Source organism: Geospiza fortis, unplaced genomic scaffold (assembly GCF_000277835.1).
Source record: "Geospiza fortis unplaced genomic scaffold, GeoFor_1.0 scaffold100, whole genome shotgun sequence".
Classification (NCBI taxonomy): Eukaryota; Metazoa; Chordata; class Aves; order Passeriformes; family Thraupidae; genus Geospiza; species Geospiza fortis.
Genome location: NW_005054350.1, coordinates 3702353 through 3718182, shown reverse-complemented (window position 1 = coordinate 3718182; position 15830 = coordinate 3702353). Strand labels below are relative to the sequence as shown.

The 15830-nt window shown below is 39.1% G+C and overlaps 1 protein-coding gene across 1 annotated transcript in view; it reads right to left on the bottom strand.

Annotated features, from left to right (window-relative positions):
- SPIRE1 (spire type actin nucleation factor 1) overlaps positions 1-15830 on the bottom strand; it is a 109898-nt gene that overhangs the window by 15802 nt on the left and 78266 nt on the right. The window contains exons 6-7 of the mRNA XM_031058866.1: positions 10059-10145; positions 9556-9685 (exon numbers count right to left, since the gene is read on the bottom strand). Coding sequence (XP_030914726.1) covers positions 9556-9685; positions 10059-10145 — 217 coding nt within the window. The remainder of the gene's footprint in view (positions 1-9555; positions 9686-10058; positions 10146-15830) is intronic.

Genomic DNA, 15830 nt, shown 5'->3' with positions numbered 1-15830 from the left:
CCTCCAGGTATTATAAGGCTAGGGTAATGATGAGTAATTATTCCCATTTTACAGGGTGAAAAGAGGCGCAGAGGGTCAAGTGACTTGTACCTTAGGTTACTGGGAGGACTATGACAGGGAAATGATATCACCCAGATATTCACAGTGCCAACAATGCAAGTACTCACACATCATTTGGAGTTACTTACACAGTTGCCCTGGTATAAACAGACAGTCACTCCTGCTACAACACCATTTGCATGGATAAAGCCACCCTTGCACCAGGTAAAACAAAGCTACAGACTACACAAAGCACAGCTACAGAAGTAGGTCTGTTTAACAACATTCTCACCACAGCATCTATTGAAATAAACTAAGAAAATGAATAAGTTAAACCAATATATATATTTTAAAAATAATTATCCAGGTTATTGTTAAATGCTGGAAACAGATCTAAAAAGGAGAGGAGGTGCATTACAGTTGCTATGTAAACCATATCTTTAACTGGGAGTATAAGAAAAGGCAATTATTTGGGCCAATAAAGTCATGGTGACATTCCAGGCCTACGAATCTGTGTACTACAGTGTTATTACTGCCTTCAGGTCCTTCCTATAAAGAGCTGCAATCAAAGACTTAGACTCCCTAACCCTTACTTCCTATCTTCAAAGGCTTTGCTAATGGCTGTCCTGACTACCACAATGGCTTATAGGTCATGGGTTTTCTTCCTCCTGGATTTCTGTGGGTACAGCACGGGCGTCCCCCACATCAAATACATTCCTGCTCTGCCAGCAGCTGAATGCATTTCCAGAAAGGGACAGCACGAAAACAAAACCCAAACTGCCTCCCCTCCCTGCTGCCAGTGACACTTCTGGAGACCTCATAACTAGCTGGCATGTAGTTGATTGAAGAAGTTCTGAGCAAGAAAAACCTTTGATTTGTCTTTGGATGGCACAGGGCGGTTCCTGAACAGACCATCCAAGGAAGCAGCCCCAGCACCACCCACACAAGAGCCAAAGGTGGTGCCCCTTCTCCCCTAAACTCCTGGGCGGGGACTCCCCTGCCTGGTGGTAGGGAGGGTGAAGAATGCCCTGTAAGCACTGCTGGACTCACTGGGAGATAAATCATGGGAAGGCCAGCAGCACTGCCCTCCTGCCAAAAAGCAAAACACACGATAGGCACAAATGGGGAAAGGAAAAAGGGGGGACATCACCAGACACCCCCTATGGCAGGGGATGGAATGTGTTTTCACATCAAAAATTGTTTTCTGATGGTTTATGTTTGTTTGCCTGCTTTTTTTTCCCCCTAGGAATTTACGCCCAATTTCTTTAGGCTTTAGAAATGGAACTCTCTGGTCCATTTTGAAAGTAATTTATGTAGCCAATCACGATCTAGGAAGCCTAAACCAGCTGTTATTTAAAGTCAGGCACATGTGAGTTGTTCATACATATTGCTGAGCTGCTCATATGTTGATTCAAGTCTTCTAGAAACACCAAAGAAATTTTAGGTGAATCAAGAAGACAATCCGTCATAGTACTTGTTTTCAAGGTTTCTTCAGTAGGAAATGTGATTTATCACCATTCTTTCCTCTAGAGAAAAAAAAAAACAGGGAGTTTTTGCAACTTGCAAGCACTAAAGAATAATAATTAAAAAAGAATAAAATTAGAAGACAGTCCAATCTATAAAATCCATTTGATCAATCAAGTTCAATTTATCATTCTTGCACTTACAGTACTGGATCCATGTGAATAAACGGATTGTCATAACTTAAGGAAAAGATCATGAAACATTGAAATGTTTCAACTCAAATTTTGAAACATTTGAGTTTCAACAAACAGATTTAAAGAAAAAAGCCTTGTTCTAAAATTGAAAGCAGAATCTGTTAGCAGACATAGACCAAAAAATGATTAGTTTGTTTAAGCTGTTTTAGTGATCTGTTTGGACAACAGAAACATTTGCAGGTGACAAATAATCGTACACTGTCATAAACAAGATAAAATTATTTAGGACAAACAAGTCAGAAGCAACAAAGAGACTAAATCTTATAAATATGAACATGGCAGAAGAAATCAATGGACAATTCTTTGAAACAAAACTTAGATATATTTTTAAAAAATGGATAGTAGTTTACAATCTCTAGGTTCACAAAACACTTAAACATTTTGAAGATGATTTCAATGATATTTAAAAAGCCTTGTGTGAGTAATAGCCTGGGGTTAAGGATTTATTAGAGAGTCAGACCAGACACGCTGGGAGAGTGTCATTTCTTTGTGTTTTCAGGCAGCAAGTACAGTGAATAGTACCTGGAAATTGGATGTTTGTGTTTGGTTTCTTTTGAGATTTTCTCTAAGCTTTCATTACAACAGGCAAATGAAAGAAGGCAAGGTCTTGATTTGATTACTTGATCTTTGTGTTGGGCTTCCCTGACCAGCCTTAGGAAGGGGGAGACTAAAAACCCCACTGTAGGATAATATGAAATGTGCCTTTATTTACATGTAAGATTATGTCTCATGAAACAAGGAATTAAGCAGACCACAAATTACATGCAAACCTCAGCAGCCATGTAACCAAATGCTGTCTGCTTCCTAACCAGCTCTCCTTGGCCAAGAGTGATGACAGAAACCTAAATTTTCCTCTGTACAGGAAATGTACTCCGTGGGATTATAATTTTTTACACTGAGTTTAAAAGAAGGCTAAAATAGATTTGCAGAATTATTATATGTTTGCTTTTTGCTGGCTATTATGTTGATAATATGGTGGGACATATCACATAATGAGTAAAAGTAACAGAGATGCACTCATTCCACTGGACTTCAGATGTTGAATTCAAACCTGAGAACTAATAAATCAGTCTTTTGCTGTGTTTGCATCCCATGTATCACTGTGTTATGTAAACTAAAGAGTTTACAAAGATCTGGTGAAGCTCCTGCCTCCCACTGGTCTGAGACAGACATAATCTAAAAGTAATAATCCCCATGAAATTCAATGTTAAATGCTTCAGTTTCCTCCTCTCTCCCTGCCCACCTCCCAGTTCCCCCCTTCCCCCCAAAATGTACAAACTGTTTCTGAAATAACAACTTCAAAGCAGCAATGCACACAGCTTTGAGGTAAGAACTCCAGTGTTAAGAGTGGCAATGACTGATCTTTTGAGCTGCATTTAGCACTGCATTGAAATGAAGCTGCTTTTCAGCTATTTTTCTATTAAAGGAAGTGAGTAATGACTGCCCTGGTCCCCAGTTGTTATCTGAATACCTCTCAGGTAACTCACTACAGGTGGCTACCACTTGCTCCTTCTATTCTACCAGAAGGAAAAAGCAGTGTAAAAGGAGACCCCAGGAGCCCCTCCTCTCCTCTTCAGGAGAACAGCAGGCAGATGTGTGGAGCTGGGCACTGTGACACACCAACTACACTGGCTTGGTGCCAGCAAAAGTCTTCCCAGGATTCTGCATGCTCCCCATCGCAGGCAGCATGAATAATAGAAACCTGCACCCGTCCTTTAGCACTTAGCAGGAAACACTTCTCTTTTTCAGCTGGTTTGTGGGGTTTTTGTGACAGCAATTCCATCAAGCAGAGTGCAATGAAAGCAGTGAAAAAGCAAGTGTGTGCAAGCAGTGATGAAAGCACAGTACAGCCTCTCTGCCTCTAAAAGAATGAAAAAAGTAAAAGCACGCAAAGCAACAGCATCCAAAATTACTGCTTATCTGCTTACTATCAATATCCCAACCCATCTAATTCACTTGTACTGCTCATCTGGTGTCTCACATCTACCTAACTGGAATGTTTTAATCATGCTGAATTTATTTCTAAGGACACTTTATCAGATCACTCAGTCACGCCATATGATGCTACTTGCTGAGAACCACATGACTTGCAAAACCAAAACCAATCACATTTGGGAGATGGATAAAGAAACCAGGAAGAGTTCTTCAGTGGTCAGTCAAAACCAGCAAATCCAAGTACAGTACAGATTTTTAAAGCTACTTCTTCAAAATAAAAATATTATGGTTATGAATGAATGGATTACAAAATATTGTTTGGATTTAAACAAATGAGGATATCTCAGAATTCTTAGAAATGAAAGGCAAAAGAAGAAGCAGACAGACACACATAGAAAGACAGATCTGAACATTTCCCTTTAGCTGGTCACTGGCATATTCAGTTTTATATTTTTAAAACCAGAACTTTTGGCACATCTGAAAGCAGCAATACTTTTTGAAACCGTAAGTTTGCCTGTTTATGCTTCTCTCTGAGGCCCTGGGGACCCTGCAGCTTTCAGGGGAGTAAAATACGATGCCATGTACATATGTAATGTGAATCCCAGCAGACAGCTGTAGTAGCTGCACCACACACCACGAGTGTAAGGTTTCACAAAAAGGCTCGAGCTGCATTAACAGCTTGTCACCACCTCTGACAGCAGCGCCTGCTCCTTCCTCCCTTCCACCCCTGCTCATCAGCTGCCCTCCTCAGCCAGCTCTCTGATCATCTGATCAGATAGCAGGCAGCCTTCAATCACTAAAAGAGCAGAAGAACAACCTGGTAAAAATATTAAAAATATTTGTGCCTGGGTTCCAGGAGTTTAACATGGTCCTCCTGTGAATAAATGAGCAGGACTGACACAGAGAAGTGGGAGCATCACATGCTTAGAGGGGAGCCTGGGGAGGAAGGGAGCAGTGAGAGTCCCTCCTCCCCTCTCAACAGTGGCAAGCTGTTTCCTTGGCTCACGTTAGAATAGGGAGCCATGTTCACAGATATGTCACTTGTGAACTGTGTTCCTATATTACATAAATGCTGCATTTTTTAGGTTATAGGAATAAAAAACTATGTGGTCTTTATTATGTGGTCTTTCTAGCTCACAATATGCCAGCATTTCAGTCAGATGATGCCTTTCTGTGGGGAAAATAACCAGATGAGGCTAAAGGATGCATGGAAAAACTGAGGATGTGAACTCTGCTGAAGTCCTCGATGAGATGTTTCTATCTGTAACCCAGAGGAAGGAGGGGAGGTGGTACAAAGAGCATGGATTTATTTGGAGACTTTTTTGAGAGTCACCTAGGGGAAATTTGATAAGAGCTAGCTATTTCTTCTGCCAACAAACCTTTGAGGCTGATGTTGAATATTTCCAGCATCAATGATGGAAATTTTGGGCCTGATCATCCTGGAATGTTGGTGTATAATGAGGAAGGAATGAATTATTTTCTGGCTACTAGGCTATCTGACATGCAGTATCCAAAGGGCAACAGGTTCATACAGCTGCTGCATGTCCTAACTAATGGCTCACCAGAGGAAACCTGAAAACTTAGATAGTTGATGAAAGGTCACCTTTTGGATCCTCTGTACCAGCTATTACCAGCAAACCTTATTTTTCTAACAAGTAAAGAAGGAAGGTTTAGCCTTTTTGTTGGTGAATGTCTTTGATTTTATACCTCACAAAGCTTTCACCATAAAGACACTGTAGAACTGACAGTTTCTTTCTAGATCAATATACATAGGTATATTTAATTGAATCTAGAAAGGTAGATGAGGTCAAAGCTAGTTTTAGGATCCTGGTGAGAATTGAAGTACTGCAAAAGATGGTCTAGTCAAAAAGTCAGTGCAAAGACACAGAAGTCAGATTTATCAAGAAATAAATCAGACTTGAAGGTGATGCTGAACTCTGCAATCATTTTAAGAGTCTGGAATAGCTCTCAAAATAACCTTATTTTGTTTATTAATTTAAGCAGAATTGCAGCATTCTGGTGTGAATACACTCTGTATTTCAGGTGAAATGCAGATGTTTCCTGTACCTAGGCATCCTTTTATGGCGAGGGAAATGTAAGTATTAATAACTAATTTTTCTAATTCTTTTATTTTCACTGACCATATCTTGGAAGAATCCCTTCAAGTTTCTTTCTTAGATGGGAATTCAACAAACAGATGGAACAAATTTCACAATAAGCACAACAACCACATCAGGTGGTGCAGCACATTTTACCTGACAAGTCAAAACTGTAAGACATGCTAAGTGGCCGTATTGCTGTAAAAAAAGAAACAAACACAACAAAAAAAGAAAATGATTCAGCTCTTAGAAAAGCAGAGGGATAACACAAACAAAATATTAACTCCACTTGAGACATTTTGGACTCTCTTGCTTAAATCCAAAATGTGTCAGACATATGACAAAAAAAGCAAAATCTGAAAACTACAGTAGCATAAACAGGACTTGCAAACAGAGCAATTATATTACCAGGAAATTAAGATTTTTGCAATTCAATAAATCAAATATCAAAACAACAGACAAATATCTAAAAAATTTAATACTTTAAAATAAAATCACCACAAAAGAGAAACAGGAAAAAGGGAAAGAATAAGAGAAAGAGAGAGAGAGAGAGGAGAGAAAGAGCTGGAAAAAAATTGAAAGCACAAAGCCACATTTCACACAAGTTTCAGTGACCTGAAATAAAGATATTTCTAATTTTTTTTAAGCATAATCTCCAATGATTATAATTAAACTAATAAAGAGAGACACCCAAGCTAAGCTTGCACAGTAGAGCAATCCTCCTTGAAGAGGATGGAAAAAAAGGCCAACAAAATCTGATTTGTGCTGATTCCTGTTCTTTTTAAAAACCTTAGGTCCACTTAGCCTTTAAAATCCATCCATAATATTATTCCCTTCTTCCTGGGCCTCTGATGATTTTATTGTCAGATAAGAAAGTGGTCAGATGTTCTTCACTTCTGTAAAAAATTATCCATATTTCTAATTAAACAGTGTATTCAGGAAGCAGACCCTCAAAATATTCTTCAACTGAAAACAAAATTTCAGTGCACTAATTCAGATAAGCAGGCCAAGCCCAATGGCAAGAATGTGCAAAAATGCATCAAAATTGAAATCACCTTATGTGTCTTACTTGACAGGTGATCAGCCTGCAAGCTGGTAGAAAGGGCCTGTCAGACATACACACCACTGCCCTAAAAGATGTTAATAAAAAGGTGGTACTGGGACAAGTTTTGCTCATGAGAATAATTTAAAGTGCTGCATGCAGTAGGTGGTTGACTCAGAGCTAAATCTGGGAGTCAGGGAGTTTTTTCTGTATTCATTAACTAGAAATTATGCATAGGTAATAGCTACAGTAACAGTACCAAAATTCCTGTCCCTACTTAGCATAAAGGCACATACTTCTTAAAGCAGAAGGGTGTTTAGGATGCTGAGACATTGATAAAAACTGCACATGAAACAAAGTTTTCTCCAAGCTCCATTAGCTCCACTTGCCTGAGTCACAAACCCATGGTTTTAATTAAAAGCACGTGTACCTCAAGGCTGTGCTTGTCTCCATGGCTTACACTGATGATTTCATGGGGTCATTTGAAAGCTCACTCCAACTCCTCTACTCAAACCTCTCCCTTTGTGAGCACAGTTCAACCCCCTTTCCAAAGAAGGTTTAGACTGAGACTGGCCAGGGTAGAGAAGATCTTACCTGTGCCACGTGTGGTGCAGAGAGAGGGACAGAGCCTGTGGCTGCTGGGGAACACATGCCATAGGTACAGAGCCTTATCAGACATGAGGAACTGCAAGAGTACAGCCCCCACTCGCCCCAACAGCCAAGTGTAGTTGTGCTCTTGACTGTATAAACTGAGCAAAAAGGAGTTTGGGACATGTGAAACATGTCTGGGACATGTGAAACACACTTTATGCTCCTGAATACGTCACTGTAATATGCTATTTTTTTTCTCCTTTTTTAATAGCAACAAATATTTCTGTCCAGATGGTGCAAGTGCCCCACATGGTGTTTCTACTTAGATTTATAATCCTTAAACCTCATTACCTTACATGTTGTTACACTAAATTACATTCAGTGGTCATTTAAACTGTATGGCAGATCTATTTGTGCCACACCGAATGCCACTAACATTGCTCTGTTCCCAAACTTCACAAGCACATTCTTTTTTAAAAGGAATTTAAGGTGTAACAATCATTCCAATTGTGAGAAAGAATGAAACCTCTTATGTCAACATAAGGAAAATTATCTTAAAGGCCTTTGGTCTTTTTAGTTCTTCATGCCAGCAACTAATACATACTTGGAAAAAAGCTTGCATGCATCCACTTCTACACCTCCGTTAATGTGGCATTTAATCCAGTCCATTCACTGGACTTAGGAGGAATTACCCCAGCTCCAAAACACAAAAATTTAATGCTCTAACAAAAAGGGAAGAATAAGTGGAAGACAGGTATCCCTCATTGAAGGCAATGCCTTGAAATCAGTCCAGAAGTCCTAAGCTGTAGTGGTTCAGAATTGAACATCAGTTTTAGAAACTATTTGCTAACTGGGTTTGATGCCATATATCAGCTGGAAATTGTAAAGATTTATTAGATCAGGTTTGCTGCCCCTGAGACAACACGGTAGTTCCCAGATGGACAAAATATAAAACACTGAAACTGAATGTTTGAAAGAAAAGTAAGGAGTCATTCCACATTTCTACAAGCTTCCTACATTTGGAAAAAAGTCTAGGCCTGTGAGAAATGTTAATTGATACAGCAAACATAAACTGAATCCAAACCAGAAACTGGAAGGCCCAAAAAACCAATATTTGAAGCATTGTTCTTTTACAAACGCAAGCAAGCATTCCCCAAACTCCATCAAGCACTTCAAAAACAATGCAACAAAGCAAGACTGATGGAATTGTTTTTCTCCAGAGACAACGGGTTGTCACAATCCACTTGAATCTGGACCAGTGCCTTTAGGCACATGTGGCAAGTACAAATATCTTTCAAAAAGCAGTGACAGAGAGTACGTACGTGGATTTTTGACAGTTTTCAGCCATTAGATTCAGCCACATTTGCTCTTTAAAAATTCAGCTACTTTAGTTTTTCTGATACAGATAAATACAGTACCTTAAAGCAATCTAAGTCACTATGTAGGCCTGTATTTGTCATGCTTTTGCCATCAGAACCACAGAACTAATAATGCAAACGGGTGACTGCTGCATCGCATAGTATTTGCATCATTCCGTAGTGGTTTGCTGAAAATACACTGCAGGAATGAAATGCTTTGCAGTGCAAGTCTGAATTGTTTTCCCATGAAAAGACCTACAAACACATTTTCCATAACTTGGAAAAGGAAGCAAAGATTTAGATTCAATATAAATGCAACAGATTCAGTAAACAAAATAAAAGCTGATTTTAAATTAAAATAAATAAGTTGATGATGCTAACAACAGGAAACAAAGAGAATAAATTAATTAAAAATCAACATGTAAAGAATACTTGCAGATAGTCAAGGTATACTGCACTAGAGACAAACAATACCTGTTCCATTCTCAGCAAATCTAACATAAACTGTCATGTGCAACAAGCAATACAATATCATTCCATTTATGTAAAACACTAAAAACTTGCATAGAATTATGGTAAACCATTCCGTTTCATATTTTAAAATATAACTAAGCACAAAGATTGCACAGCCCTAGAAAAGCCTGTGGGCTATTTTTTTTTCTGAAGGAGTAATTTATCTTTGGTGACATCTGCACAGATGTGGCTAAAATTGCTGCTTCCTATGTGGGAAGTTTTCTGTGGATGCTGCAGGTAAAAACTGGCCAGGTGCTTACCCAGCCTGCTCCGCCTTATCTCATCAGGGGAGACTGGACGTAACTTCCTCTCTGCCTTGATCTCCTCCAGGATCCTCTCATGGAGGCTGCGGGGCCGTGGCGGGGTTGGTTTCAGTTTCCTTGCCGAGGCCTTGGGATACAGAGATAATCATATTCACATTAAAAAGTGCATCCTTGAAAGTAGATTTCACACTTTTTTGGAAAAAAATGTGGAATGCTGTGATATGATTTTATATATACTCAATTTCAAACCTCAGCATAAATTGAAAGAGGATTTTATGCATCGTGGTTCCCTAGGGATAAAGGGCTGCGGGCAATAACAGCTGTTAATTGAGATGTGCAGCATATTACACATTGTTCTTTTAAGGGATCCTGTTCTTTGTACAAAATACAATATTTTTGAAAGCCCTGGCAGAAAATACTATGTTTAGATTTTTGCTGAAACCAAACATGCTTTGAAAAGCCACTGTTTTGTAAGGAATGAAGGCCACTGGATTACGTACAGGATTTAATGGAGGTCGCGATCGGATGAAATCCAGGATTATTTCATGGGCACTCTTTTTTAATCGAGGTGGGATGTCACCATTGACCTGGAAAGGAGAAAGTGAAATATATATTGCTGTGTTTCACATTTGTATTCATGCAGATGAGATCACTGAAAACTCACAACAACCCTGACAGAGCTGCAGTGTTCTGACACCTGCACCAGACATAAAACCCCACCAGTCCTGAGTGGAGCAACAATCCATATGCAGAGCACAGGCAAGCAAAAAAAAAAGGTACTTAGCAGCTTTTCAGTTTTGCTGATGGCTGCAAAATAACTCCAACTGCAGCAGCTTTAAGCAGCAATATTGAGGATTTTGAAGTAATGAAATCAAACATCAAGGCTGCAATTGTGTCTATCGGAGAAGCAGGCTTCCTCACTGTAAATCACATATTTCTGTAGCAGAGGGGCTGGGTGAGGGTTGTTTGCTTTTTTTGTTCAGTTTTCTCCAGAAACACTTAGACATTTAGATGTAAGACCACATACAAGACATCACAGGAAAGAATCACCAATTCACTATATGTAAAGAATTTAAAGAAGGCAATGGAAGTTTTCATATCATATGAAGAATGTATAAATTGTAAGCTGGGAATTAGTGCATGGATTTGCTTTAAAAAACCCCCACCTGTCAGGTTCAGTTGTCACAGAGCACGGTGCCCAAGCATACTGTCAGGGACAAGAGATCATCCTTTGTCATATATATCCTTCTGCTACCTCCTCTTACTGCACAGTAGCTGGCCATCAGCCCTGTCCTCCAATTTGACAGAAATTTCCATGCCACTATATCGTTTAGACCAAGTATTCCATATTTCAGACTTCTTTTTTCTTTTTTAAGGGTCAGTTGCCTCTTTTTGTTTTTTGTGAGACTCTATTCATACAAATTCTGTAGCCAGAAAATCTATGTAAAGACACATGTCTGGTTTGCCAAATAACATTCCCTTTTGCTAACCAGAAGGACTGCTGCTAACACAAAAAGGGGTTTAAATGCCCATAAGGTCACCTGGATATGATCCCTAATTGAACTTCACCAATGCCAAGCAGCTTCCATACAAGCTCTGCTCACCTCAGGCATGCCCTGTGTTCAGGCTGAGGCTGAGTGACAGCCTCCTTGAGAAGATTCATCCCTTGTCCTCTAAAAAATCAGATGCAGAGTCCCTCCTGGGGAACATTTAATTGCTTTCCTGAGGACTCTTGCTGGAGATATCCTAACCCAGACACGCTCCAAACTCTATTTGTTCCACCCTCCTTAGTTTCCTTAGAGTGAATTTCATGTTGCTTGGCAAAGAATTCCAAGCTGCTAAACTCTGCAACATGCATCACCTTCTTAAAAATAGTGCAGAAAAATTAAAATGGAAAAGGTTTATACTAAACCATGATTTGACATTTCCTGATAAGGAGAATACTATTTTAAGGGATGTGATTGATTTCTTCTGTTCAAAGACTGAGCAGTTTTTTGAGGCCAGCATGCCCTGGAAGATTGTTAATGAAATGAGAACTCTCTCTTCCCTGAGCTACTGTTCATCAGATGTCAAAGTTGACGGCTGAAGTTGAGAATTATTACCATCAGAACAGCCGTTTTGTAAACTGATAATCTCTGTTGGAGCCTTGGGGAACAACCCTCTGTGTGACAATAGTCAATAAATAATACATGGCTCTGAGCCTTTCACCTCAGGGCGCTCTAGGCCCTGACTTAATGCCACCAGGGTATAATTAGTATCAGTATTACCATCTGATTGGAAAAAGAGAAATGTAGGATTTGCTTAAGTGATTTTCCACAGGATACATGGGGAGCTGGTGGCCAAGCAAGTGGATGCTTTGCAGCCAAGAAGCCAAGAGCAGGAGTATCAGTGGCAGAACCCACCTTTTTGTACTTTGCACCCAAACAAGATACTGACATGAAAGATACTGCAGGGAAACTTCTATCCTCTCTGTTCAGACTAAATTTATTTATTTACTCAAAGTAACTCTCTCTGTAGTGAGCAACTTCAAATGCATCCTTTATTTCTATTTAATTAAAATTCATGGCTCTTGATTGAAGTCTCAATCAAAGACATTGCAGAGATGCAGCCATGACACCCAGGCTGCAGGGGGAAAAAAACACCAAGGAAAAAGTTTGGTTGTTTTTTTTTTTCCACTCCACATAACAGGCTGGCCCCAACTACAAGCCAGTATTTGAATAAATACCTCAAAACACAGTAGAACTACCCTAAACCTTCATGTATGTAAAACAGTTTTTGTACAGCAGTATGCATTAAAACAAACAGTGTGAAGAAAGCTTAACCAATTATTATAAAAATCAAACATAAATGTAGAGATCTAACCACCTAATGCACAGAAAAATTAGCATGTCATCATCTACCAACAACCTGCTACCATCACATTTTAATATATAAATATAGATTTGCAATTAAAAAAATAATGGCAAATGGTACTTAGTCACCTCTGGCTGAAGCTCAAAGGTTTAAAAATGGTGATCCCAAGCAAGAAGTACATTGCTGATAACTTTCACAAAAAATAACATCACCTATCATTGACACTCAATTATCTTAGCCATTTATCTGTTCAGCTATAAAAAGTGTCAGCAATAAATAGGAGAGTGCTATCTTTAAATAACAGTCAACGGGAAACTGATATTGTTGTACTATCTAGAAATTTTCATTTAAAAGGAAATTGCATGGGCACTGAAACAGAGGGGACACACTACATCATTTCCAGAAGAGCTCACAATAAAGTTCAGTGGTGAATTAAATTATTTTAAGTAGATATCTATTTACCACCTTGCATTATGCAGACAGTATAGTGTTTTAGTTAACACAGTTGTTACACTATTTTGACACCCCACAGCAAGCTGAAGCAGCAATGTCCAGGAATAAAGTGCTCTGGTATTTCCCATCATGAGGCACTGTACTCACACTGCTGTTCCTGCACATCTATTGCAGAAACAAGTTTATGATACCACATGGTAACCAGAGCCCCTCCTCTGAATATCCCAAAGCATGACTAGGAACTGCAATGTTCCCTGCTCCGCCTAGGATGACTTCTACACTTCTGTAGAAACATGTGATGAAGGTGTAAAATGAAAAGCACAGTTCCCCTGCTGAAAGCAACTCACCACAACCAAGTCAGACTTGTGTGTAAGGGGACAACAAACTCTATAATGTCCAGCTGGATAAAGTGGTCAAAGTCCTTTGCACAGCAAAGCTCACATTCTCTATGTCCTGCTTGAAGCATATGAACTCATGCTTATGAAAATACTGCCTGTGCACAGCTGTTACTGCAATCAACCTAAGTACTCTAAGATGATAGATACTGCAAAGAAGTAAATGAAAAAAAAAACCCAAAACCAAACAATCAAAACAAAAAAAAACCCCCATGCCACAGGATTCTCAGCTTAGACATTCAAATACTGGATATTTTTGATAACAATGGCTTCAACCTGTATGTTTAAATTCCCCTTCTGCAACATGGCCAATATCACTGCATGACAAGTACTTGTGAAGAGCTCAAATATGATAACAAGAGTGATCTTACCTACAAAGAGTGTAACTGTTATGGAACATAATGCTGAGTTTGGATAAGGCATAAAAGTACCTGGCAGGCATGTACTGAGCAGGTAACACAAGAGACATCAGCTACTGCTCAATAAGCACTGCTCAAGAAATACAGTGAATGGTGCATAGCTTGGAGGGAGGTGGAGACGGACAGAAAGCAGAGCTAATTGTGAAGCACAATTTAACTGAAATTAAAAGCTAGCTCAACACATATAAATAATAAAGAAAAATTAAACCTAAAAGAGTAATTTAATTCTTACATTTCTTAATTTCCAGGTGTTGCCTCTACCAATGACCACAGCTTTTAGCTTTTGTGGGAGTGGGTGCTCCATAGGTGAGGAAAGCTATGAAATCTCTCTAAGGTAGATACTCAAAGTTTATAAAATTCCAGAATGAAAGTTATCTTGCTCCCACAACAATTTCAGCCTCAGGATAGAAAGATGACAAATCTGAATTTATTTTCAGATGTACTGAAATAGAAATGCCAACGTCACCGAAACAAATGAAACCAGTTATTTACCAAAAGCCCAGAATCTGACATTTTACATCTTCAAAACATTTTGAATATTTGCACTATAACAATGGGTGAGAACAGGAAGCTCCAGTTACTGCTGTCTGTTAGCACAACAGTCTGCAACACTAAAATATGGCCTAACAGGAACATCTGTTCCTTCCTTAATTTCTATGCAGAACACTGAGCAGTCAGCGACACATCAAGCTACTCTTTTAAATACAGCATCACATTAATAAAAAGAACAGTAAAGATTTCATGTTGCTTTTCATTTATTTAAAGAAATTACTTATTACTTTGGAAATTTACTTAACCTCTTGGTATCATTAGTAGGATACATGTCCTCACAAGCTACCAAGTCTAAAACAGCCACCCATAAATTTAAAGCAAAAATTACTTTTAATACAAATTTTGCTGAACATCCATTTTGAATGATAGAAAGAAACATAATCCATCTTTCCTAGATTGCCTTAAAATTCAGATTTTGGATCCTTTTCTCCTCCTCTCAAGAACCACAAGGCTTTCTGCTGATGGGAATCCATACAATCAACTTCAACCTGTGATAGCCAGTTAGAAGATGCATCTATGCAATCTAACTAAACTTCTGTAATTCTGTGTGAATCCTTCAGGCTCCACACGTTCCATGTCAAGCTGCACTCTTATTGTTGAACATGCTTTGCACAATCTTTAAGCAGACCTTGCAGCAGAATCCAAGCTACTGAGTTTAAGGTTTCCAGTAAGAAAGAAGTGATTTTTCTAACACAGTGTCATCAGCACTTGTCAGACTAAGCCAGCAACTGCATCACAGACAGCCCTACAGGTACTGCACCTGCAGCTGATTGCAATCACATTTATTCCCAGAGTTCACTTTGGACACTCTATCTAGAAGACAAGACAGCAGGCCAAAAATAGCTGCTTCCAGGGATTTTGTACAGAGCTGGAGTTTGGATAAGCAGAGCAGCAGCTGTGCCCCCAAGATGTACCACATAATGAAGGAAATCTCTTCTGAAGAGGCAGGAGCTTGCTTAGCAGCAGCTGAATTAAAAGCTGGTCTGACAAAAGCAAAATTAGATGACCCAGGGGTTCCCACTCAAGCAAAACTACTGTTCTGATTGCATACACTAACTGAGGTCCTGAGGGGACCGGTCCTCTTTTGCAGAGGGCAGTAGGAACACTTAGCACAGTTCCCTGAATTGTTAGGGGAAAGACAGACATCCTTACCTTGGGTATGCATTTTACCCTACTGATTTAACATTTAAGCAACATCTGCAGCAGAAAATAAATACAATCAGATAGGCTAAATCCAGATCTCGATTAGGAAAGTATTTTCAGTTCAAACATAAAAAGCATTTATACAACACACTTTCTGCCTCTCTCATCTGTTTTCCTCACTCTCACCTTCCCCTCTGATTTTTTTTGGTGGAATCACAGCTCTGTCACTGTGTGAAGATTTGTCAGGAAAGTAAATACATCTGAGTACTGAATGTTCTAAGACAATGCTTCCATTGTAACTAATGACAGGTGAAGATAAGTAAGTGTAAGGTATAAATATTGATGTTGACCAAATACATGCCCTTGACAAAGGGATTTACAATGTCCTACCAGGGATAAGGCACCCTTTAGATCAGTTCCTAGACAATGAGGAAGAAGATCTTAATATTGAAAAAAA